Genomic DNA, 26,290 nt, shown 5'->3' on the forward strand with positions numbered 1-26,290 from the left:
AAAGTAAAATAAATATTGTCCAAAATATATAATTAAACATCTACAAGTTTATAACATAATCGATCAAACCTAAAATATAATCCAAAACACTAAATTAGAACATCTTCAAAAAAACCCTAAGTTCGGCGGAGAAGCCCGCCCCGCCCCGCACCACCAAGCCAAAGTCCACGGTTTAAGCAATGCGGGTTAGGCGGGCTTTTGATGTGTGGTGGTCTCAATTTTTCAGTCTAACCCGTCTTTTTTAGCGTGTTACATGGGCCAGCTCGGCAGGTTTAGACCCCTTTGCCATCTCTAGCTAAACCTATCAGAGCTGCAGCCGCTGCCACTACTATCGCCGCAAGCAGTGACAATCAGCGGTTGCCATTGTCGTCTCTCAAAGGTCTACTCAGCCCTCATCTTCTCCTCGACGTCGCTAGAATTTGTGTTCGGAGCTATTGGCGTCGCAGTCTCTGTCATTATCATCAAGCCAGTCCCCGTCGTCGTCATCATTGGCCATGAAATTGTCGTCACTATCCTCTTGACAAGCCTCTATCTTTGAGTCCCTTCTCTCTCTGCTCGAGGTCATATATCCTTCTTTCTTTGTCGTCACTTCCCTTTCTCCCTCATTGTCGATAAGCATTGTTGCTTCAGTTTGTGTTGTTGTTGGTTTTCTGAGAAAAAGGGTAACCATTATTTTATAAGTGTTTTTTTGAAATAATGGTTAATAGTTGATTTGAATGATTCTGTTAATTTTTTTTTATTGAGTTAATTTTGTTGATAGAGTTATGAGTTGGGGTTTATGGTCGATGTGATTGTTGTTTTTAATTTTGTTAATTTTGTATTCTAAGGTCGAGTTTGTTGCTAATATGATTCTGAATTTAGTTTAGATGTTGAGTTTGGATTTTTTTTGTTTAATTTTTTTGTTTTTGAATTCTCTTGGCTTTGGATGTTGACTTGTCTGTTTTTAGATTTAGCTTTTGTTGTTGAATACTTGATTAGAAGTCTTTATTAAAATTTGTTGTGATTTTGAATTATGTTGCTGATGGTTTGAGTTTTTCAATAAGTTTGTTTTTTTTTTCATTATTGCTGACTATTTGATTATTAGAAATTATTGTTAAAATTTTTTTTATTCTAAGTTTTTGTTATTGATGTGATGAATATTTTTGCTAATTACTTGATTAATGATGACTTTATTAGAACTTAGAAGTTATTTAAAAAAATTTTATTTTATGAATTTTTAATGATAAAATATAAACAAGTTACTATGTAAAATTACAAAATTTTGAATTTTATTAATTTAAAAATCATTAAATTTAAATATTTAAAATTTTATATTAAATTTTTAATAGTTTTATTTTATATATAGGTAAAGTCGTTGAATCCCGATTGAATTTTTGAATCGTTAAACCAGCTATTTCACTGGTTTATTGATTGGTTTGGTTCTCGCAACCTTGCATATTACTTTAATTCTAAGAATGAATATAGTACTAATTCATTGACAATTTTTATCTCATGGTATATTGTATTTATTCAAATTAGTTTTAACATAAAATAATAGAATTTAAAAGTTTTACTCATAAATTATAAACAATATCTACTAATTTAATTACAAATATTTTTTAAAAATTTAAAAATAAGATTCTAATATAAATATTCAATTTAATTACAAACTATATACAACTATTAATGACTAATTATTATACTTTGAAAACAAATAAACACTTTTTAATTTCTATATGGAAGGAAGGCTGGGGTTGAACCTGGTTATTGGAAGGAGGGGGTGCATTACAAAGGGGTGGTGTCAGTTGAGAAGGAAATCGGACCGTGCGAGTAGGTGTGTGCAACTCAGAGGGTGCGACATGCAGCTACATCCCAACTCGGACCCAGCGATATGTAGCTCACAACACGGATGGTCTGTTTTGTTGCTATGTAGACACGCGTCGTGCAACCCTCACTTCCCAAACGGTGCCCTTATTACCAACATAGTGCATGTATGAGAGACTCTCACTATCCGATATCTCACTCTCACCATTCACTCTCAACCTCCAAATTCCATTCTTCTTCTTCATTCCTCTGTTGGAAGTGGGTGTGTTTGCTGAAAAAATAAAGAAAATGCCAAAAAAATATAAAATAAAAGATGTTGATCGCCCTGAGCTTCATATTAGACACTATCTCAGCCATTCTGATTATGTAAGTGTATTTAATATTTTGTTAAATTTTTATAATTATAAATATTGTTCTTAAAATTTAGTTGTTCCTGTTGTTGTTAGGATATGAACTTAGAAATATACATAGAATGGCTATAACTATTTTTTAAATTGTTTTTATTTTTTTGCTGAATTTTTTTTATTATTTATTTTTGAAAATTGTTATTGTTATGGTCTGAATTTTTATTATTGTTGTAACATAGAATCTGAAAATGTAGTTAGCATGATGTTATATTTATGTAAAACAAACACAGTTATTTTTTTAAAATTTGTTTAATTTTTTTTAATATATTTATTAGTGTTAGGAAGTGAAGTGAATGTTAGTATTTAGGAAATAAATTATAAAATGTAAACTGGATTATTAATAAAATTTTTTGTAGAACGTTTTTTTTTTTGAAATTTTTTTAATTATTTCTAGTTATAATTGTTAGAAAAATAAATATTATTGTGGTCGTCAGTAATTGAATGTAAGAATAAAAAATGAATGGTTAGTATTAATTTTTTACAAATATTTAGTTTGACTTCGTTAATTATAATCATAATTGTTAGGAAATTAATTATTCATTATTGTTATTAGAAAATGAATTTAGGAAGATAATAAGAATGATTATTAGTATTTTTTAAAATTTACATATATGTGTTTAACTTTATTTAAGTAATAGTTAATAGATAATAAAAAATACAAATTATAATGTTATATATTAAAAAAAATTGGAATCTACCCGAAATAAATAAATAACCAGCATGTCTAATGTAATCTAATGTTGTAATATTCCTGAGAATTGATTAGGAATGTATTTATTAGTTGATGTCATTAGTAGTTAGTTTTGAGAAATTCCAAGGATAATTTAGAAGTTGTAAATATTTGTTTTACTTTGACTTAGTCAAATAATTTATGAATGTGGCTTCGACTAATATGTGTTGTTGAGTTAGTTGTGCAAATTTTGTTAATGATTTGTTTTACTTAAAAGTTTTTTGCCTCCTAGTAGTAAGTTAGTAATTGTTAATTAGTTGACTAATAATTTTTTATGTTTTTTGTAGAAATTAAGAATGTTGACCTGTGATCATCCAGTTCCTCCTGATCGGTACGACGATAGGGTGGAGGAGTATTTACGAGTTATTGGGTTTTATCATGCATCTCAGATTGGTGTAGTACAGTGCCAGAAAGCACTTGTGAATGCTCTAATCGAACGATGGCACCCAGATACACATACATTTCACCTTCCCATCGGTGAATGTGCCGTAACTCTTGAAGACGTGGCTTTAATTCTTGGTCTTCCAACGGATGGTCTTCTAGTCACAGGGATGACAATGAGTAGTTTCGAAGCATTGCAGGCTGAGTGTTTGGATCAATTTGGAGTTGCACCGTGTAAGGAAGAGTGTAGAGGATGCTGCATAAAACTGACGTGGCTGCGCGATCTAAAAGAAAATTTACAGTTGACAGATGAGATTAGTATACGTAGGTATGTGAAGTGCCACATTATGTTGTTGATCGGGACGATCTTGTTTGGGGATAAATCTGGGGCAGCTGTGCATTGGAAGTTTCTACCATTGCTTCGTGATTTCGGCAGTATTGGACAGTACAGCTGGGGATCAGCATGCTTAGCACACCTCTACAGGCCATTATGCAGGGCATCTCGCTTTAACTGCAAGAAAATCGATGGACCATTAACACTTCTGCTCGGATGGGCTTGGATCCGACTGCCTTATCTATCGCCGCTTCCTAGGGAACCCCGCAGTTTTTCGCTAGCAAACAGGTAATATTATGTTATAATGTATCTGTTTCTTGATATTTAGAATTCAGTTGCACTAAATAAATATATCATATTAGGTGGCGTAACTGGGAGCGCGGTGACCGACGATATAGATATCTGACGCTAAGTCACTTTAGGAAGGCCTTTGATGAACTTCAGGAAGGCCAGGTTAGTTTTCATTAAAGATGTAATACTTTCGGATTTAGTGTTTAGCTAAATATGATGAAGCATTGGTATTGTAACTGTGATGTGGGTTGTAATTATGAGTTTTATTTATGATTGGCAGTTTGTGTGGGCTGCTTATTCTGTGGATCGCGTGGATCCGAATATAATTCCTCCTGAAATCTACATGCAATCAGTTATCTGGAGCGCAACAGTGCCGTTGGTGTCCTTCGAATGCATCGAGTGGCATGCTACCGATAGGATTAGGCGACAGTTCAGTTTCGTCCAGGGAGTACCTAATCAGGAACAGAATCTGGACAAGGCGCATGGAGAAGTCCTGACTGATCCTAAGAATCTTAACTGGGCCACGACACCGACTCATTCATACTGGGTGATGCATTGGACAAATAGGTATAATCACGTTCTTTCTGAGGTTCCGATGCCCTCACAATATCCATTGGAGTATTACATGGACTGGTACCGATCAAAATTTGGGGACCGCTTGTACTTATCGAACCTTATTGTAGAAGAGAATGACGAGGGTAATAAGGACATGGATGAGGGTAGTCAGGATGCGGATGATGACAATGAGGAACAGGAGCCCCAATCGCCGCCACCACCACCTCCAAATCCGATTCCACAAGAGCAACCACAATCCTCAGGCCAATATGTACCTCAGACACATTTCACCCAGTCTTTTCCAATGCATCAACAATATTGGGGTATGTCACAGTTTGAAACAGGAGAAGGAGGTTCTTTTAGCCAATTGCTTGGGTTCATGGCTGCAGATGCTGGACATTCACAATATCGCAATCAGTCTGATTTCATGGCAGGTAGGTATTCGTTGGATGCGAGGATTCCATGTCATACCTCATCGGTTGCTTCTGGAGGATTCGTGTCTGTTGACTCTAGTAGAAGTGAAGGTGGACGTGGAGTTCTTAATAGTCAAAATTCTAACCGTGTTTCCATGGTACCTCTTGAAGAAGATGCAAACACACTCGAAGAGGACACCAATGTTTATCTAGTAGATGAACCGGATGATGAGGATGATGATGAAGAGGATGAGATAGAGGAGTTCGATGAGGATGAGGAATCGCGTAATGATGGTAATATTTATTATGTGTATTTTGCTTCACATGTTTTATTAGTGACTCATTTTGTGTTCATAAAACCATAAATTGTGTAAATGATATTGAGTAAATGACATGTGGTAACTCTCTTGTTTTGATTACCTAAAACCATAAATTTAATTGTTTTTATTAAATTGTATGCAGGTCATTGTCACACTCCTGATGACAAAGTCAAAGGTTACAATCTGAGGATTGATCCGCCGCGTCGTAGCGCTAATCGGTTCACTCCATCAGTGTTCAAAAAGGCCGCTAAAAAATGCAAGAACTTTGTCAAGGATGTAAAGTGGTCAATGAGAAAGTAGCTGTGGTGTAATTAACTTATTTGTGTATTAATGATGTGGACTATGTTTAGAGTACTTTATATGTGTTGGACATTATGTATTAATGACCTGGACTGTGGTAACATTACTTTGTATGTTCATAATATTTTAGTGTTAATGAACTTATTTATGTATTAAGGTCCTGGATTATGTATTAGTGTTTCAAAGTTTTGAATATATTACTACAAATGGCATATCAAATTAAGTCATTTTGGACAATTGATGTCATATTATATAATATTACAGATGGAGAATAAACTAGATTGTCATACTTTATAACGCTACATAGAGCAGGTCATGTCACATAAAATAATTTATTAACTAAGATGGACAACACATGTCATATTATATAATGCAACATATGTATTATCATCTTAGAATGTGAACCTACTGATAATCTCTGCCGACATTTACACCACCGGACTGACGGCATCTGCTACGGCTGTGTCCCTCAACTCCACACAGCCTACATCGCCTAGGCCGACGTAACATATGCGTGTCCATCTCATTCAAGAAGCGCGTCATTCTGGGGCGACCTTTCGTCACTTGTCTCAGGAACGGATTTGGCATGAACCGAGGTCCATTGTAAGCAGGTCATGTAGTAGGATTACCAAGTGGCCTAAACCTTGCTCGGTACACCCGCCGAACTTAGTCCATCTTATACACATCATGTACGTACAGTTGCCAGTCTAGTCGCTGGTTGGCACAACATGCGAACACATGTCGACAAGGGATTCTATCCACCTGGAACTCACTACAATCACATCGAAGGCCTCGAAGGTCGACTGCAAACTCCAGTCCACTTGGCATCTCATGCACCTCAAACACCTCATTCTGTCGGTTAAAGCAACTAACATGTATGTTTCGTGATGCAAGTTGGTTTGCATGCAACTTCGAGGTCACGACATCAGAAAACACATGCCCAGCATTAATCCGAGCTTCCGCCTCTGCTCTTTTTCATGTGAAGAACTCGTTAAGCCTATAAAATGTTGCCTTCACAAGGGCAGTTACGAGTAGATTTCGAGCACCCTTCAATACTGAGTTGATTCATTCCACTAGATTCGTCGTCATATGACCCCATCGTTATCCACCATCAAAAGCCAACGCGTACTGTTCGCAGGGGATTTGGTTTAACCAGTTAGTGTAGGCCTCACCCCATTCTCGTAAACGCTGGTATCGTACTTCATACTCCCGCACCGTCCTCGAATATCTTGTATGATAAAAATATACAAACGAAAATAAATATGTTAACACACTTATAGAAGGTAAATCTGTTAGTAAATTAATTAGATTTGTTGAGCGTTACCTAAATTGACGACCAATTTCTGCAAGTACGGCGCCTTGAATTTTCTCAAAAACTTCGATTCTATATGCCTGATGCAAAACATATGGAAAGCTCTTGGAGGTGATCAAGCACCGTTACTCCTTTCCACAGCGGCATTTATGGATTCATGACGGTCGGATATCAGTCCCATACCATCCCGAGTTACAACATGCTGACGAATGTTACTAAGGAAAAAGTACCATGCATCAGAAGTCTCTCCCTCCACAATAGCAAACGCAATTGGGACGATATTGTTGTTGCCATCTTGTGAAACTGCCACTAGTAGACAACCCTTGTACTTTCCGTACAAGTGTATCCCATCCACCTGGACAACTGGCTTACAATGTCTGAATGCTCTAATGCAGAGGTAATAACTCCAAAAGACCCGATGCAATACCCGAATATCAGTCACCAAGTCATCACCTTGATATGCTGGCATAGTCTCAAAATGAACAACAGCTGATGGCTCCTTATGACACATGGCCTCAAACCATATAGGCAAGGCTTCGTACGATGCTTTCCAGCTTCCAAATATTTTTTTCACTGCCTTTTGCTTAGCCAACCATGCTTTTCGATAACTAACGGTGTAGTTGAACTTCGATTGCACCTCTGCTAAAACCAATTTTACCTTTAAGGCGGGGTCAGCCTCAACCAACGGCTTTATTGCTTCTGCAATTGTATTCGAATCCAACTTTGAATGATCCTGAAAAATTGTTGCTCTGGTACATGTGTGACTACCATTATACCTCCTTATAACCCAACAGTACTTCCGGCTGATCATGCTAACCCGCATATGCCAATCACACACTGACTCATACTGTGTACACTTAGCATAAAATGTCAACGACTCAGACTCATACACCCGGTAGTCTACGCTTCTTCGTATGGTATACTCTTTTATCGCCTTAATAACAGCTTCCCTGGAACTGAATTCCATCCCAACGGCAAATTCACCATCTGCGATAAAAAGAATTTCTGCCACAACGACAGCCATACAAAACATATTTAAAAAACAAATATTGTAACATCGAAAATGAATGTAAACAATTTTTTACTGCATCAATTATGACATAACTCCAATTTATTTATATTTAACTAATTGACTTATTTACAATGACTGCAAATTTATTTTCAACTAATTTACTAACAGATATTAATTTCTATTTAACTAATTCACTGGTTTACTATTTTACTAATAAATACTAATTTATATTAATCTAATTTACTAATTCACTAATAAATACAAATTTATATATTTACTAAAGTTTGCTAACTTGACTCATAAATCCTAATTGATATTTAACTGATTTACTAATTTTTATATAATTTCTAATTTATGTTCAACTAATTCAGTCACTTGCTAAAAAAATAACTTTCTTAAACTTAAATACACAAACAGGTAAACAACATTAAATACTAATCCAGTATATTTTCACATTTTACTTAGCTAGTTGGTCCAACTATCAAGATAAATTATTAAAAATTTCTAATACATTTTATAAATATAGAGAATTACGTATCTGCACTGGTATGATTCGAAAACTCCGGAACATGCATGGCTTCCAAATCCAAAACTCGCATGAATGATAGCTCCTCAAACGGCACTTCATTTGCCAGTGCATTTGCCACATCTGACACATTCGGAGCCATAGGTCCGTCACCTTGATCTTCATCTCCATCTGGACCAACAACTTCGTAGTTGCTTTCGAACTCTTCTTCGCTGTCACTATTGTAATCTTCCCGTAGAATATTCCGGTCGGCCTCAGATTGCTCAAACTCAACATACAACTCGATGAACGTGAGTTGACTCCGATTTTCAATCTACATTGAAAACATCTCTTGCATGCTCGCTTCGTCTGTTACATATTTGGTTTGAAACTGGACGAATCCACCAAACACTTGTATAGGATATCTATATAGAATATAGGCTACTCTTCTTGTCCTCTCAGGATGAATTTTTTCACAGAACACACCTTTGAGCTCTTCAAATGAGATTGTGAAAGGAATCACAACATCTAACGGATTTTCACAAACAAATGTTACTCCTTCAGATGTTTGTAATAAAATCTGACCAAAATAATACACCTTCAATAAAACTCTGTCACTCATTACTCTTAATCACATAAACAAAATAAAAAACTTGAGAACTATATCTGTAACTATTATGCTAAGTAAAGAAGAAACAGAGAAAAGAAAACCAGAGGAAAGAACCATTGAAGAAGGAGAAGAAAGAAGACGCGAGTAGGTCCTCCCCAGCAATCAGACACTTTTGTTTAGAGTCACCAACAAGTCAGACCCTCCAATTAGGTATGCTTCATTCAAAAAAATATTAAAATATCCTAATCGTACCCTCCGATTTGATTAAACGAATTAAAAAAAATACACTCCACTAGCAACTCGGATGGTCCGATTACTACTATCAGAACATTAAAAATTCCATCCTTTTCAAATCGGACCAACCGATTTGTTGGACCAAAACTGAGAAACAAACATGTCGCAGGGTCCGACTTCATGGACTTGACACCAGAAAAAAGGCTGCCCCACATATTGGTATAGAACCCCATGATGCCATGTCCGGGAATGACACGCACACCCCTTCCATATCAATAAAATTGAGCCACAAATAAATGTATTACTTATTGATTTTATTATTTTTAATAAAAATAGTTAAATTTTAAATTTAATTAATTTTATAAAATTTTTATAAGAAACGTTACTATATATATTTTAATTAAAAAATTGAAAAATTTATATATTATTCCTTGTATGGACCAGACATATATACTAGTACTATTCAATGAATAAGTATCTAATCAATCTATTCTGTTATATAAAAATTGAATTTTTGTATTTAATGATAAAACTGATATGTCATGTTTTTAATAGTATTTTTTGATTTGTTGTAGTAAATTATCATTTATACCCATAAAAATTGAAAACGCTGACATATCTACCCGTAGAAGACGGAAATTACCATTTGTACCCATAAAAAATGATTTTTGCAAGCAAACTTATCCAAACACTAAAAAATTAAATAAAATTCCTAAACTACCCTTCTCTCCACCACTATTACCATCGTCTCTCCCCCCTCTCTCGCTCTCTCAATGTTCTCAGCTATTCTAATCCCAAATTCTACCACTACTCTCCTCCCTAACTACCACCATCACTACTATCATTACCATCACCACCACCGCCATCACCATCCTTCCTCCTCCCTCCACCTCTTCGACTCTGATCTCAACCACAGGCTCCACTTCCCCCTCACCTTCCACCTCTTCCAAAACTCCAAACCCATCTTCTCCCCTACCAGCTTTGAAAGGAGCTGGAAGAGTTTGAAGGAAAATATTAACCAGCAAAGACTAAGTCACTGCAAACTTTAAACAATTGGTGTAAGAAGAAGATCCATCACCCTTCTTATCCACCTCATCACCATTCACATTCATATTCTCATTACCACCCACCGATTTCTGTGAGAAAATATTCAAGAAAACCTTCATTGACAATCCTATCTTCTTTCTCACATCGTAGATCTGAAATTCATCATGCATCTTGCTTCACCTGGGCAATCAAACAAACACCTTTCTTGCCCTTATTCTTGTGCCTTAACAGGAAGTAATTCTCAAGATCCTTTGTAACTTTTTTCGAATACTCACTTCTAAAGGGGACAACGATTCCTTCACAACCTAAATGAAATTGAAGAAGAACTCAACTGGATCATTCCCAAACACCATTTTTCGATCAATCCTTGAAAAAGTCGCAGCCTTTGAGTGTGTGTAGAGAAAACCCAATCTAGTTCTCTGAAATCCGATCCGAATCATTGAATAGTGGAAGTAAAGATGCATAATGTAGAAGCCTTTTCACACACTTTATGGATTCCGTTAGGGTGTTGAATTTCGAGGCCAGATAGTTAAGCTTGATGATGATGGAAGATGGCGAGAATGATGAAGTAAACAGTAGTGATGGTTTAGTCATCCCAACGGATCACTCACAATGCTCGCTAAGCTTGCGTTAGATGATTATGCTTGTTATGGTGGTGCTGGTGCTGTTGAGTCACGACCGACACCGATGGAGGAGTGTGCAGCGAAGGGTTTAGGGTGACGGTTGAGGAGGAGAGTGAGACGGTGGTACTGAGCGGCGATGTGATCGATGTTGGGATTGGGTCGCTGAGAACATTGAGAGAGAGAGAGAGAGAGAGAGAGAGAGAGAGAGAGAGAGAGAGAGAGAGAGAGAGAGAGAGAGAGAGAGAGGAGACAATGGTAGTAGTGGTGAAGAGAATAGTAGTTTAGGAATTTTATTTAATTTTTTAGGATTTGCATAATTTTGCTTGTAAAAATCATTTTTTATGGGTACAAATGGTAATTTCTGTCTTCTATGGGTAGATATGTCAGCGTGTTAAATTTTCATGAGTAGAAATGGTAGTTTACTCTTTCTTTTAACTCATTAAATACAATTCATTACGATAAATTAATTATGTTAACTAATTGATTTGATTAGATATTTAAATATCACATAATTATTATAATTTATATCAATCAATAAATTATAATTCATTATATCAATTATTTTGATTCATTAATTTATAAGGTGTATAATAAAATAGATGATTTATTACTTATTTAGTTATTTTAATTAAATACAATAAATACAGATTAATTTAGTTAAAAAAATTATTGTCTCTGGTATAAAATAATGAATTTATAATAATATTAATTATGAAATAATGTTGTTATTAATTATTATTATTATATTGTTATTGTATTATATTAGTATTAGATATTATTTATCTCACACACAAATCATATGATTTACGTACGTAGGATAGCAACGGGACGGAATGGAGCGGAACAGGAAGGAGGCGGAAAATACCTTCTCGTTTTTCATTTCCGCTCCTAGATTTGCTATTCGTTCTCGTCTCAATCTTCACCATGGAGAATATTATCCCATCTCTATTATTTGCAGATTCTCATTTTTCACGAGACCCCATCCTCCATCTTTATATATTGATCATTTATGCAAAAGTTCTAATAAAAAATAAAAAAATATTATTACAACATACAAGGACACAGTCACGCTGCGGTGAAAAGGAATAAAGACGCCGCGATCAGAGACAATGAGACAGCGAGGGGTGACGACACAATGAGTACTAAGCAGGAGTGATGAGGGGTATAGTTATAACTTTGTAAACTTTGTAAAAAATAAAGTTATCTAATAATAAAATATAGTATTCTTTATGTGTAACTTTGTTTTACTTTAACTTTATTTATCTAATAATAAAATATATTCATGTTAATTCTGTCATATAATAATCTATTTTTCTCTTATGTATTTTAATTTGTATAATTACTATTAGCATCATTGTTTTCGTTTTCTTGAATTATTCTTTAATTTTTTATGACTTGACAATCGAAAGAAAAAAGCAAGGAAAAAGAGAAAAAACACGTTGGTCAGAAACAAAAGTTGGGAGGCTAAAAGAATAACATCATTTCTAAACATTATTATTATTAATAAAATTTTATTATTTTTTTAATATTTTTTAATATGAGCTTCATTTCTTATGTTTTATTATTATTAATACTTTTATTATTTTCTTTCCCAATTATAAATTTTTTTATAATATTATTTGATAAATTCTTTTGGTCTAATAGATTTATTTTTCCTATTCTTTTGCCAAAAATAATATATATTAGAAAAAATATATATAAATTAAATTTTAATTAAAATTTAAATTCAAATAAGATATGCAAAAGAAAACTATTATTAGATAAAATTTATTTCAATAAATTTAAATTCTTTGTATTATTGTTATTGAAATTTTTAAATATCATTATAAAATTTTAAAATTTTTTATTTCATTATTCTTAAATTATACATTATACCGTGTATTTAAAGAATTCTATTTTTTTAAAAAATATGTATGACATTATATACTTTTTTGGGTACAAAGTATCTATAAAATTAAAATAAATAACAAAATTGTTTATACATGTTTTATAATATACAAACTCTTAAAATTTTTTAACATAATTGATAAATTTTGATTTCAAAACAAATTGTTACTCTGCTTTTTATATTTTATTTAATTCTTTTTTATAATTTTTTTTATTTTATTAATTGTCTATAATCATAATAATTCATCACAATTAATTGTCTATAATCATATTAATTGTCTATAATTTATAACCATTTATGAGCTAGAATCTAACCAAAGCATACAAGTTGTGGATGAGATTCGAAGCTACTATGATTATAGATATATATTAGCATGTGAGGTTGCTTGAAAGTTATTTGATTATGAAATTCAAGTTAAGGAGTCTACTGTCATTCATCTACCATTTCATCTACCTAATGAACAATCTGTTATCTATCAGGACTTAGAATGTAAGGTCCCACATCGGTTGGGGAGGGGAACGAAACATGCCTATAATGATGTGGATATCTCTCCCTAACATGACACATTTTGACGAGTGAGTATGGGGGGCTTCGGCTGTTATTCCTATCCTCAAAGGTAAAACTGTGAGTCCTTGTGTGCCAAAGCGGACAATATCGTACTAGCATGTGGTCTGGGCTGTTACAGATGGTATCAGAGTTGGAGCCCGGATCGATGTGCCAGCGAGGACGCTGGGCTCCCTTAGGGGGTGGATTGTAAGGTTCCACATCGGTTGGGGAGGGGAACGAAGCATGCTTTATAAGGGCGTGGATACCTCTCCCTAGTATGATGCATTTTTGACGAGTGAGTGTGAGGGGTTTCTGCTATTATCCCTATCGTCAAAGGTAAAACCGTGAGGCCTTGTGTGCCAAAGCGGACAATATCGTGCTAGCGGATGATCTGGGCTGTTACATAGAATGTGTAGAGGACGTTGTTAACAAGGCAGAGGTCCAAAATACTATGTTTTTTTGCTTAGATGAATGCTAACAAGGAATATGCATAGAGAGTCACCGTGACATATTCTGAGTTTTCTATAAAGTTTGTCTGGCAAAAAGATAGAAAAATATGAACACTAAAAAAAAGAAAAATTTTTATTAGTAGATTGACACATGTTCCTACAGGAAGTGGAGAAGATTATTATCTTTGTCTTCTACTAAATATTAAAAAAGAATTGCACTAGCTTTAAAGACATAAGGGTAGTGAATCGTGTAACTTATGATACTTTTAAGGATGTCTACTTTGCTCTTGGGTTATTGTAAGATGATAAGGAGTTCATAAATGTCTTAAATGAAGCAGAAATTTTGGCATCTGTATCATATGTGAGGAGGCTATTTGTAATTTTATTAGTATCAAATAGTCTTTCAATAATTGACTTTGTCTAGGAGAATTATTGGCCACAACTTTAAGATGATGTTCTACGTAGATATCGAAGGTATTTGAATATAAATGGTATAATCTTACTATCTTATTTGTGTATTATAGAACTTCAAATAATATTTTATAATTATATAAAATTTATTGACCTAAATTTTTTTTAAATTGTGATAATTTAATATTGTCTGATGAGATATCAAGAATATTGCATTGTCATACAGAGAAGATATCATGGATTCTTATGGAAGAAGTTTGTAAGAATATCTTCCAATACCAATTCCTTCTGGTAGTAACTACTCATTGCAAGATGAGCGACTAATAATAGAGAAATTCAAGTATGACAGACATCAATTAGAGACCTTAACATCTTTGATGTTGTGCATGATGACTATGGAACAGAAAGAAGCTTATGACAGAGTTATAAGGGTTGTGAACGAATTCGAGGGAGGACTTTTTTTTTGTTATGGTCATGGTGGTTGCGGTAAAATATTCCTTTACAATTTGATGCCAGCAAAAGTTAGGTGAGGGGATAAAATAGTGCTTAATTTGACTTTTAGTGGAATAGCCTCACTTCTCCTACCAAACGATAAGACTGCACACTCTAGATTCAATATACCTTTTAATTATAGATGAATATTCTACGTGCAATATCCGACAAGACTCACCCCTTGCTAAATTGTTGATAAGGACATATTTAATAATTTAGAATGAGGCACCTATGCTTAGCAGGTATTGTTATGAGGCATTTGATAGATGTTTGAGGGATATTATGAGGCAGGTATCAATTGCTAATGGCGAGCATCCATTCGAGGGGAAGGCAGTTGTACTCGGAAGAGATTTTAGACAAATATTGGCTATAATTAACAAGAGGATCTGGAAAAGATATGGTACATGCAACCATAAATTCTTCGTACCTTTGAGAGTCTGCTAAAGTTCTATGACTGTAAGGAACATAAGGCTAACTATAAGATGCAAAAATAAAAACAAATAAAAAATCAAGAAATTTAGTTATTAGTTGTTAAAAGTTGGTGATGGACTAATAGGAGATAACCTAGATGGAGAGTCATAAATTAAGATTCCTATGAATATGATAGTTTTAGATTTCGAACAGGCATTTGATGAGTTAATTGACTTTGTCTTTCCAGGTTTGAGTGCATAGCCATCTGTTAAGCAATTACTTTAATGATCAAACAATATTAGCACCGACCTTAGACATTGACAAAATAAACAATTAACTACTATTCATTATTCCTAGTGATAAAAAAGTTATATATTAGTTCAGACAATCTTTGTGTCGAGAAAAGTAATATGAAAAGACACTTGGAATTCTTTGGTCCAGAAGTATTAAATGCTTTTAATTATTTTAGTTTTTTACCTCATAAACTCACACTTAAAATTGGTGTTCTAATGATGTTACTTATGAACATAGACCAATCAAATAGCCTATGCAATGATACACGACTACAGATTAGGAGACTTAGAAATCACTTGGTTGAATATGAATACTAATAGGGACTAAAGTAGAAGGAATTGCATTAATCCTAATAATGAATATGGTTCCAAATAATGACAGCTTTCCAATCAAGTTTCAGAAAAAATAATTTCCATTAATAGTGTTTTTTGGTGTGACAATCAACAAAGTTTAAGAATAGACGTTGAAAATTATAAGTCTGTACTTACTAAGATCAATTTTTACATACAGACAATCATATGTGGCACTTCTAAAAATTAATAGCAAATAAGGAATAAAGGTTTTTAATTGAGAATCATGAAGAGATCTTTAAGAATTGCACAATTAATGTTGTGTATAAAAAATTTGTTAATAAATTAAGATGATTAGATACTGTTTAATTAATTAGTATCTCTTTGTTATTAATTGTATTTTTTTATTTTTTTTAGTTGGATATATATTTTTATATAAATAATATTTAAATTTTATTTAATATAAGAACAAATATGCAATTTATAATTATACAACTATCAACGTTAAAAACAAAAAAAATGTGTACGCACATTTTTTCAAAAAAATTAAGATATTAATTTATTATTATTTTTTTAATTAATTCAATTATTTTATGAATTTTTTGTCATGTACTATTGTTTAGATTTAGTATTAACCTCTTTGTAGAAATGAAAAGATTTGGATTGGACCTTCCGCACAATATCGGACCAAATGGAGTGAAAAATATTGCTATGATGTAATGATGGAAGGTTAGCAGTGAGAACCTAGAAGAGCATACACGGTGGAGTGGACAATTTGAAAAGCGAACAAAATCATTCTGTATTCCTTCATTGATTCACCGGATAATTAAACTCTCCCCAGTTAGTCAAACATGGTATAATAAGTGCAGTGCATGCAATTTCATCCAGAGACCAAGGGCTTTTTGGTGCAGACAACAAAAATGGAAGGGTATATATGGCACTCAATAAAAACTTCCCTTAAATAAGTGAAAGGGTAACGAAGAAAACGATGTGGATGTGGACCGGGTTTAAGTTCTCTCCCTCACACGACAAAAGACCCACACGCAACTCACACAACTAGTGTGAACGACGCCAACGACGTTAATACCTCCCAAGAGTTGCTGCTTCTGCTTCTGCTGCTGCTGCTTCTTCATTCCTTCAATCAGAAATTTATTATCTCTATTCCATCGTTTGCTTCTACAACTGCTACATCCATTCATTTCAGCTCATCCATTGCACAATCTTGAAGGTGCGTCTCTCACAACAATTAGTATCAAAATCAAGACTCCATTAATTATGATTCAGTGGTTCTCTTCCATATGAGGCGGCATTTATTGAGATAGATGACTATCCCAACTGTTTACATCGCATACTTATAATTTCCCGTATAATCCGCCAAATGATGCTTTTAATAAGAAAAATCAAAACTTTGTTTTAATTTGAGCATAAAATTAAACCTAAGCTGACTCCGTGCTTCTCTTTTATTTCAGAAGGGTGATGATTACGCCGTTTCGTTCAATTCCAATTCAAAGATGTTTCTTCTTCATCACCACCACACAAGCTTCTTTATCGTGCTCACAATCTTGATGGCTTTGACGAGAGCACAAAACTTGACGAACTGCGATCGCCATTGCGGAGGGAAAACCCTGAACTACCCTTTTGGGTTCTCAGAAGGCTGCGAAGTGAAACTGAACTGTACCGAAGACCAAGTCAAAGTTGGCGGCTTTCTGGTTCAGAACATCACAGCTAGCACCATTTTCATCAGCCTACCCGCGAAATGCAACCGCACCATGGGATCTATTAAGCCACTCTTCAATGACAATTTTGCCCCCACGTGGAACAACAGCTTCCTCGTGCAGAACTGCACGGAGGAGCAAGGTGGCTGCGTTATCCCCGCCTCCACCTTCACAGGCGGCCAGGCTGAGGTGGAGAGCTGCGACAGCAGCAGCGGTAACATCAGTTGTTTCACCCCGCAGAGCCAGAAACAGAGAAACAACGTTGTTGTTGGCGATGTTTTGAGTTATGATGAATTGAAAAACACTCGTTGCAAGTTCTTGTTCTCTTCGGTTGCTCTTGGGCAGAGCAAGGAGCTATTATTTCTGCAGTTTCAGGTGGTTGAGTTGGGGTGGTGGATTCAGGGTTCTTGTCATGATTCTGGTTGTTCTCAAAACGCTACCTGTACAGAGGTAACAAATCCTCAGGTGAAAAATAGTTCAGGGTTTCGCTGCCAGTGCCTTCATGGCTTCCAGGGAGATGGTTTCATCAACGGTACCGGTTGCCGGAGAGGTGTGTTTTCTCTTCAGCCCATTTTGATTGAGAATTTTGATATTTAGAATTTTTTAATAGTCATCATTTTATTATTCCTTGCAAGTGCCATCTATTTTTGGTTATTATTATAATAATTGTTATGCTTTTGATTCTTATGGCCGTGGCCATGTGGGGTTTGAAGGGTCAATCGGGAATGTAACACCTGGTTGTGGCTTTTTGTGCTGAGCAACCATGTTGCGCCACCTTAGTTTCTGTTTCGTGGAAAATTGGTGTGTTGTAGTTCAATGGATTAGATACATGTTTGGTTTTGAATAATTTTTTTCAAGAAAGATTTTCTTTCTAAGATGTGACCTTAAACTGTTTAAGAATAAGGTAGTTTAATTATACTCCCAGCTGGAGCACTGAATAAGATAATTTGAACCATGACATTTTTCACGCAATCTTATCATCTCTGCAAAAGACTTGCAAGCCTCGTTCTTTGTTGAATTATCATCTTTGATATGTCTCATGAAAGATGTAAAGTTAAGACCAGAATTTCCTTTTTTTTTTGGGGGGGGGTGGGGGGTGGTGGGATTCTTTTGTTTTGGAATGGTCAAAAGATTGGTTATTGCTTTATTAAGGGACAATATCAACAAAGATTTATTTTGTTGGGAGCACATGAGGGCATGAGGCACATCGACTTTTCCTATGAGATAAGGTTCATTATTTTGATTCCTGTAATCTCGCGGACCATGAGGGCCCTCATACGTCCCTTGATGTTGCAGTGATGTGGAAATGGAAGTGAAGCAAATGTTCATTACATGGGAGTTTTACTCCTGTTTGAATTTTATGCATACTAATTTTGATGCTCCTGATGAATTAATTGTCATGGGAAATAAACAGTGGATCTGTTTTGATTTTTTTTTTCTTTTAAGTTATTTTTCTATTTGGTGTACATATTTGGTTTGAATGGTAATATACCAGATAAAGAATCCTTCCAGATCCAAAGTCAACATGTTCTGGCTGCACATGTCTGGTTGGATAGATTTGATTTGAAACTTTCTTTCTTTTAGGGTGGATGGTCAAAGCTTCTCAACATCACCCATAATTTGTTTATTCACGTTTTCTTGACAATGGATATTGAGTGTAATGTGAGTCACAGTTTCTAATTTCTAGTAGATGTCTTAAATCAGAAACAAAGGTGAAAGTTAAAACGTTTTTTGCTTTTCCTATTAACAACTAGTAAATGGTGCGTTACCTGCTATTTGAGGATTTTCTTTTTGAATTACCTGATTTGATGGAACCTATAAATACTTAAATAGTTCAGGTAGTTAAGATTGTGGGCCTTTTACTTAAAAGAAAATGGAGTGTGACTAAGTTGTCTTAACATAATTTGGTTACAAATATTCGTTGTTCTTAAAAGTTAAAACCATCGATTTATACCCTACACCTCCCAGGACATATGGGGTGTCTTTGGTTTGCTTATAAATCGTGGCACCCCATTGGGTTTAATGAACAAAATGTTAATATCCAATAGGGTCTAGCGATTTGTATAAATTAAAAGACCCGTAAGTTTGACTTAGAGTAAACATTTATTCTTTTCAGTTGTGGAAAAATGAGTTTATTATTTTTCAGTTGGAGACTAAACTTAACTTTTTTTAAATAGTCATTTCTCATTTCTGATACTTTGCTTGTTGCTCCCTTGTGATCAATTGATTCAGTTTTAAGTTGCAGTGCATCAACAGTAACATCGGGTGGATGTGGAAAAACAACCAAAATAGGTGTTATTGTTGGAGGTACAACCATACTCTACATCTTTACGCAATTAGCTTCCTTTTGTACTAATTACTGTTAGAGTATGATCTTATATATCATAGCATATTGCATAGTTTTATTTCTGGGCTACCGGATGAAGTAATGAATTTCATAGGATTGTCCATGTTGACGAGTTAATCATTCATTCACTAATCACTATGCTATCATTCAATATGCATGATTCCTTAGCTTCCAATACCTGTTTTTCTTCTCTTCTATTTTCCAAACACAACATGCAACAGAAAAATATTTTGATTAATCATAACGTTATTGTTCACACTTGACAGTGATCACAACTGGAGTTTTGGCCGTGGCTGTTCTTCTGTCTCTTGTATGCTACTGTGCCAGGCGCCGTTCTGCTTGGTTGAGCAAACATACAACAGCAAAGCGCCTCTTGCGTGAAGCTGCAGGCAACTCCAGTGTACCTTTCTACCCTTACAAAGAAATTGAAAGAGCAACAAATTCGTTCTCTGACAAGCAAAGGCTGGGAACTGGGGCTTTTGGTACAGTTTATGCTGGAAAACTTCACAATGATGAGTGGGTTGCTATAAAAAAGATAAGGCACAGAGATACCAACGGCGTTGACCAAGTCATGAATGAGATCAAGCTCCTTTCTTCTGTGAGTCATGCTAATCTAGTTCGCCTTCTTGGTTGCTGCATAGAGGAGGGAGAGCAGATCCTTGTTTACGAATATATGCCTAATGGAACACTTTCTCAGCATCTGCAAAGAGAGAGGGGTAAAGGTCTTCCATGGACAATAAGACTTACTATTGCAACTGAAACTGCTAAAGCAATCGCATATCTTCATTCAGCAATTCATCCACCAATTTACCACAGAGACATCAAATCCAGTAATATACTCTTGGATTACAGCTTCAAATCTAAAGTTGCCGATTTTGGGCTTTCTAGGCTTGGCATGACAGAAACATCACATATCTCAACTGCTCCACAAGGGACTCCGGGTTATGTTGATCCCCAATACCACCAGAACTTCCATCTTTCTGATAAAAGTGATGTCTACAGCTTTGGAGTGGTTTTGGTAGAGATAATAACTGCCTTGAAAGTGGTTGATTTCGGTCGACAGCAAAGTGAGGTCAATTTAGCAGCACTTGCTGTTGATAGGATTAGGAGGGGTGCCATAGATGAGATCATAGATCCCTTCCTTGAACCACATCAAGATGCTTGGACACTCTATTCAATTCATAAGGTGGCTGAGCTTGCATTTAGGTGTCTTGCTTTCCATAGCGACATGAGGCCTAGTATGATGGAAGTGGCAGAGGAGCTAGAACACATCAAGCGCAGTGGATGGGCATCCACCGAGGAAAATATGTGTCTAGCTTCATCAGTTGGGTCTGGAAACTCATCTCCTCGCAGAGGAAGTGACAAGTCACTGGGCGGTATTAAGTTAAATAAAGCAGGGCAAGGGAATGAGATATTGATCGTTACGCAGAAGACCGGAAGCTTTTTGAAATCAATGGAGGCAAAGGACAGCTCTCCTGTATCAGTGCAGGATCCTTGGTCAAGTGGACACAGCTCACCTTCAACAAACAGTTTGTTGGACAATGCAGTTCATTGACAAAATCATCTCAGCAATGTGAATACTCGAGGCATATAACAGTTTTCTTTTCTTTTTAGCAGTTAATTGTTATAGTTAATTTTGTGTATGATTGGCAATAGGATTCTGACGACCTCCAGGACTCTTTTCATCAGTAAACAATATACAAAATTCAACATGCATATAGGAATATGTACAATGTACAATTACAGCTGGAAATAACATGTACCTTTGGGTATAATTTAATAGCTTCATATAAAAATAGACAAAATGACTACCGTGATGTTTGAGCTAATAATTGTTATTCATATCTACTTTGAGTTGCACAATGTTCATAATACAAGAACCATGAAATGCATGAAAGCCTTACCTACTACATTGCCCTCTTCACCGTGACACTTTCCACCAAAACCCATAAATGTACTGAAATTTCACACAGATTTGGTAACCTACTTCAACAGCACCACGCACTTTATTTTGGTTGACAGGAACAGTCATTTAACTCTCCATTCTAAATTTCTGATGGGATTATACGTTACAAACAAGCAGTGAGTATAAATAGTTTCTCGGATATATCTTATAACGCCGATATCTCCAAAAAATACGATCAGATGCTACAACAATGATTAAAATTAAAAAACAAACATGATATACATCAATAATGACAATATTAAGTATTAACACAAGACAAATATATCCAGCAATTATAACGCCAATTCGCACCAACGAGTCACGATGATTTTTGAGCTTCAGGCCCAAGAATACCGTTCACCACTGCCGTCGCAACCAAAACCCCCAAAAACTCCGCTCCGGCCACCACTCCCGCCTGCGCCAAATTCCCAAAGCTCACTGCAGACGTTATCTCCCTCTCCGCCGTCTCTATCCCCTTCTCCGCCGCCTCTAGCCCTCTCTCCGCCGTCTCCAGCCCCTTCTCTGCTGACTCGAGGCCCTTGTCCGCGGCTTCAAATCCTTCCCTCACGATCTCCTCGGCCTCTTCCTCCACCCTCTTCAAACTCTTCCGTATCCCGAACAGTGGAATATCCTCCGCAACCGCTTCCTTTGCCGCCAATCCCGCAGACGCCGTCAGTAACAAAAGCAGCTTCCTCCGCCCCGAGGGAACGGCACCCGGTAAGGCCGTTACTGGCTTGTTAGTTATCTTCTGCGGCTTACTTGAGTACGATGTCGCATTGCGCACGCTGAGACGTTGAAGAGAGAGAGCTGAAAACGGTGGTGAAATTGCACAAACCATAGCTTCCGTCACCACAACACTCAATCACTCACTCGCTGACCAGTGATCCTCAGCTTGTGGCCACTCGCTTTTTGCAAATTGTTAACATTTAATTTCGAAAATTTCCCCAATTTATGTATCACTATTACCTTGACACGTGTAAAAACCAAACGGTGCGGGTTGAATTGCTTATTTCCGGTTCCGGTTCGGGTTCTATTTTGCGCTTTCCTTTTCATTTTTTCGTATTTTGCGCCAGAATATCAAACCCTAACTCAAACCTCTCTCCCTTCTGTCTCTCTCTCTCTCTCTATTAGATGACAATGGCGGAAGAAGCTGCTGCATCTGAAACCTCTGCCACAGTGGCTCAGCCAGCGGAAACTGTTGCTGTTGTTGGAACCGTAAACCCTACCGAGCATGAAAAGAGCGGAATCACTGTGGATGCTACCGTGGAATCCACAGCGCAAGGCGGAGCGGAGTCGGTTTCGGTTTCCAACGGCGACAACGCCGGAGAAGCTTCCGGTAGTGATCCTCAGAAGTCCTTGGAGTTCGCGGATGAGCTAACGGAGAAGGGGAACACAGCCATGAAAGAGAACGATTTTGGAGAGGCAGCTGATAACTTCAGCCGCGCTCTTGAGATCAGGTTTGTCTTTTGCTTCTCGCTGGCGCTTCATTTTGACTTTGATCTTTTCTGTAAAAAGATAGAGAAATAGGCAAATAGGTAAGAGATATTTTATCTTGGAAGTGCACGTTAATAGTATTAGGTTGCAAATCGGATGGATGCATGACCAAGATGGTAGCTAACACTCAGAAATTCCATGGTAGCAATTGTTTGATTTGCATGAATGCAATAGTTAGAGACTTAGATGCGTCACCATCATACATGCTCCATCCCAAAAGGAACATGTAGTTATCCAGTTCGGGTTTAAAATCTCTGCTTTATTAGTCGAGAATATTGATAGATGAAATGAAATCACGTTAGTTCTCATTTCTTACATTATACACATGTCAATAAGTTTAATGTATGCATTTTCGTCTAAAATTTTCACCTAAACATAGCATATATCTTGGAAAACTTTGGGTACAAGTGATGTTTCAGTGCTTGTTTGGGTAAAGCTCCTACGAAAATATCTTTTTTTAAGTGATTTGTTTTAAAAGATCATTTTAGAAAAGTAAAAGTAATTATATGTTTGTTCTCATGTGAAAATATCTTTTTATCTAACAATTATGCTTATGTACAACAATATAAAAGTACTTTTTTGTTAATTTATTGTGTTAGAAACATTTTTTTAGTAAAAAAGATCTTTTTTTTAAAAGATGTAAATTGTAACTTTTAAGAAAAGATCCTTTTTTCCCTAGTACTTTTACTACTAAAATTTTGCCAAACACCCTAAAAAAAAAAAAGATCTTCTAACAACTTAATGGCACCCATATAAGCTCTTAAAGTAGTTTGTGCCCGGACTGAGAAAATTATGATGATATTTTCAGATTTTAGTTCCACCAAGTTCATTTTTGTCCAAACCACTTGTTGCACTCTTATTGGTACAAATTGATTAACTGAATATAGGTTTACCATGTCATATCTCCCTTTGCATTTCTATGATTCGTTTTAATATATTTAATGTTCTGAGAGACAATTTTATTCAAAATAGAGTTTCCCGCTATGGTGAACTTGCTCCCGAGTGTGTACACACCTACTACAAATATGGCTGCGCACTGTTATACAAGGCTCAGGAGGAAGCTGATCCTTTGGCTGATGTGCCCAAGAAGGAGGATGGATCTCAACATGGCTCCACAAAAGATGGATCTATGAAGAGTTCTGTAAATGCTGAATCTTCTACTGCATCTTTTTCAAGCAACATTGAGCAGGATGTAACTTCAACTGACCAGGGTCCAGCAGTAGATGATGGTTAGTGAATTGTTTCTAGTGTAAATTGATTATTACTACTAAATTTAGAAATAAGTTCATGTTCAAGAATGTTCTGTCATGTTTTCATTTGAATGTGTTGTTCTGTTCCGCATTATCCTTTCCTTCACAAGTCATTGCGAATAAGGGAGATTGTTTTATGGAATTTGCCATATGAAGGAGTGCATAGAATTTTATCTTCTATTGAAGGTTACCAGATCAATCATTACTAAACTGTTTAATTGAAGATAGAAGTAAAAATGTTCTTAGAAAGCTAGTTGTCACTTGTTGATGGTTGGTGGGATAAGAAAGCTTGTGATTGGCTCATATTGGGTAGGGTTGTGAATACTAATATGTAAGCCTCGTGAAGTTTTTAGGAATTGACACTTTCACTTTGTGAAAGAACATTGTCACTCTTCCATAGTTTTCAGATCTATCTCATTGTTTTATTTTTTAAAATATGTAACAGAGTCTGCTAAGAATGACCAGGAAGAAGATGAGGAGGATAGTGATGCTGAGGACTTGGCAGAAGCTGATGAAGATGAGTCTGACCTGGACTTGGCATGGAAAATGCTTGATATAGCTAGAGCCATTGTTGAAAAGCACTCTGTCAATACAATAGAACAAGTGGACATATTATCAGCATTGGCAGATGTTGCATTGGAAAGAGGTCCTCCTGTGATCTTTTATATAATTTTAATTCAACTGAGCTTTCTTTTCCCAAGCACACACAGATTCACAAGAGTAGAGGATTTATTAAATGGATTTGTCCTATCTTTGTTTTGTGCAGAGGATTTTGAAACTTCTCTCTCTGATTACCAGAAGGCACTATCCATTTTAGAACAGCTGGTTGAACCAGATGATAGGAAAATTGCTGACTTGTATCCTCTTCAAATTTCTTTATCTAGATCCATGATATTACTGATGCGTGTAATCTTCTGCCAGTTTAAATTGGTAGCAAAAAATTGAGACAAGAGATGACTAAATAACGTTCAATGAATTAATGAAGTTGCTGACAGCTAGCTCTTAAATTTAGGATGACCGTTTATGTTCTCTTACACTGCTAGATGCCCTTAACTTTTGAATTAAGAAATTTCCGTATATGTTTGTGTTTGGAGGTTGGTTCTAGACCTCAAGAAGCAATTCCTTATTGTGAAAAGGCTACATCTGTTTGTAAAGCAAGGTTACATCGGCTGACAGAAGAAGTAAAGAGGATTTTGGACTCAACATCCTCTGTTTCCGAGTCACAACAGAATGTACAAACATCTGAGTTTGAAAACTCGGTTTCAGATAAACAGGCAGAGATTGAAACTCTCAAAGGTCTCTCAAGTGAATTGGAAAAGAAGGTAGGCTGGAGAAAATCTTGCAAGTTATATCTTTGTTCGTTTGTTATTTTGTTATTGATTGGAATATATGGATTTGCAGCTTGAAGATCTGCAGCAGCTGGTTTTGAATCCAAAATCAATTCTTTCCGAGATCCTGGGAATAGCAGCTGCCAAGGCAGGTGCGAAGGAATCATCTCCAGGAAAAGTGAGCTCCTCACAGATGGCTACTGCTGACAGCAGTGCAGGTTTTGACTCTCCAACCATTTCCACTGCTCACACCAATGGATCCACCGGAGTCACACATCTTGGTGTGGTAGGTAGGGGAGTTAAGCGTCCATCAAATTCCAGTGTACCAGAAGCCAGCGCACCAAAAAAACCATCACTAGAATCAACTGATGGCAAAGGTGATGGCGACAAATCTTGATATATCTAGGTCTTGGTCTTTCATATGGAGAGTTTAACTTGAACTTGTAATGCTATCATACTTTCTGGCGACTAAAAGAATCGTTTGTAGGGAGTGTTATGTGATTCCTTATATTGCTATTGTATGCCCCGTGCATTTAATTGACGTTATCTCAAG

At 35.8% G+C, this 26,290-nt stretch overlaps 4 protein-coding genes across 4 annotated transcripts; 2 read left to right on the forward strand and 2 right to left on the reverse strand.

Annotated features, from left to right (window-relative positions):
* Positions 1-6,961: 6,961 nt before the first annotated feature.
* On the reverse strand, positions 6,962-7,870 carry LOC130980391 (uncharacterized). Its single transcript, XM_057904078.1, has one exon. It carries the CDS (start codon positions 7,868-7,870, stop codon positions 6,962-6,964), a length of 909 nt encoding a protein of 302 aa, XP_057760061.1.
* An 8,759-nt stretch (positions 7,871-16,629) lies between these two features.
* LOC130980180 (wall-associated receptor kinase-like 14) lies at positions 16,630-21,387 on the forward strand. The gene is made up of 4 exons (XM_057903829.1): positions 16,630-16,886; positions 17,128-17,923; positions 19,606-19,680; positions 19,987-21,387. The coding sequence occupies exons 2-4, from the start codon at positions 17,170-17,172 to the stop codon at positions 21,273-21,275; spliced, it is 2,118 nt and encodes a 705-aa protein (XP_057759812.1). The 5' UTR covers positions 16,630-16,886; positions 17,128-17,169; the 3' UTR covers positions 21,276-21,387.
* A 152-nt stretch (positions 21,388-21,539) lies between these two features.
* Positions 21,540-22,596, reverse strand: LOC130980182 (uncharacterized). Its single transcript, XM_057903831.1, has one exon. The coding sequence runs from the start codon at positions 22,501-22,503 to the stop codon at positions 21,985-21,987; it is 519 nt and encodes a 172-aa protein (XP_057759814.1). The 5' UTR covers positions 22,504-22,596; the 3' UTR covers positions 21,540-21,984.
* A 131-nt stretch (positions 22,597-22,727) lies between these two features.
* On the forward strand, positions 22,728-26,283 carry LOC130980181 (uncharacterized). Its single transcript, XM_057903830.1, has 6 exons — positions 22,728-23,122; positions 24,132-24,388; positions 24,855-25,055; positions 25,176-25,266; positions 25,476-25,731; positions 25,811-26,283. Exons 1-6 carry the CDS (start codon positions 22,797-22,799, stop codon positions 26,132-26,134), a joined length of 1,455 nt encoding a protein of 484 aa, XP_057759813.1. The 5' UTR covers positions 22,728-22,796; the 3' UTR covers positions 26,135-26,283.
* The last annotated feature ends 7 nt before the right edge of the window (positions 26,284-26,290 follow it).

This window comes from Arachis stenosperma, chromosome 5 (genome assembly GCF_014773155.1).
Source record: "Arachis stenosperma cultivar V10309 chromosome 5, arast.V10309.gnm1.PFL2, whole genome shotgun sequence".
NCBI classification, from domain to species: Eukaryota; Viridiplantae; Streptophyta; class Magnoliopsida; order Fabales; family Fabaceae; genus Arachis; species Arachis stenosperma.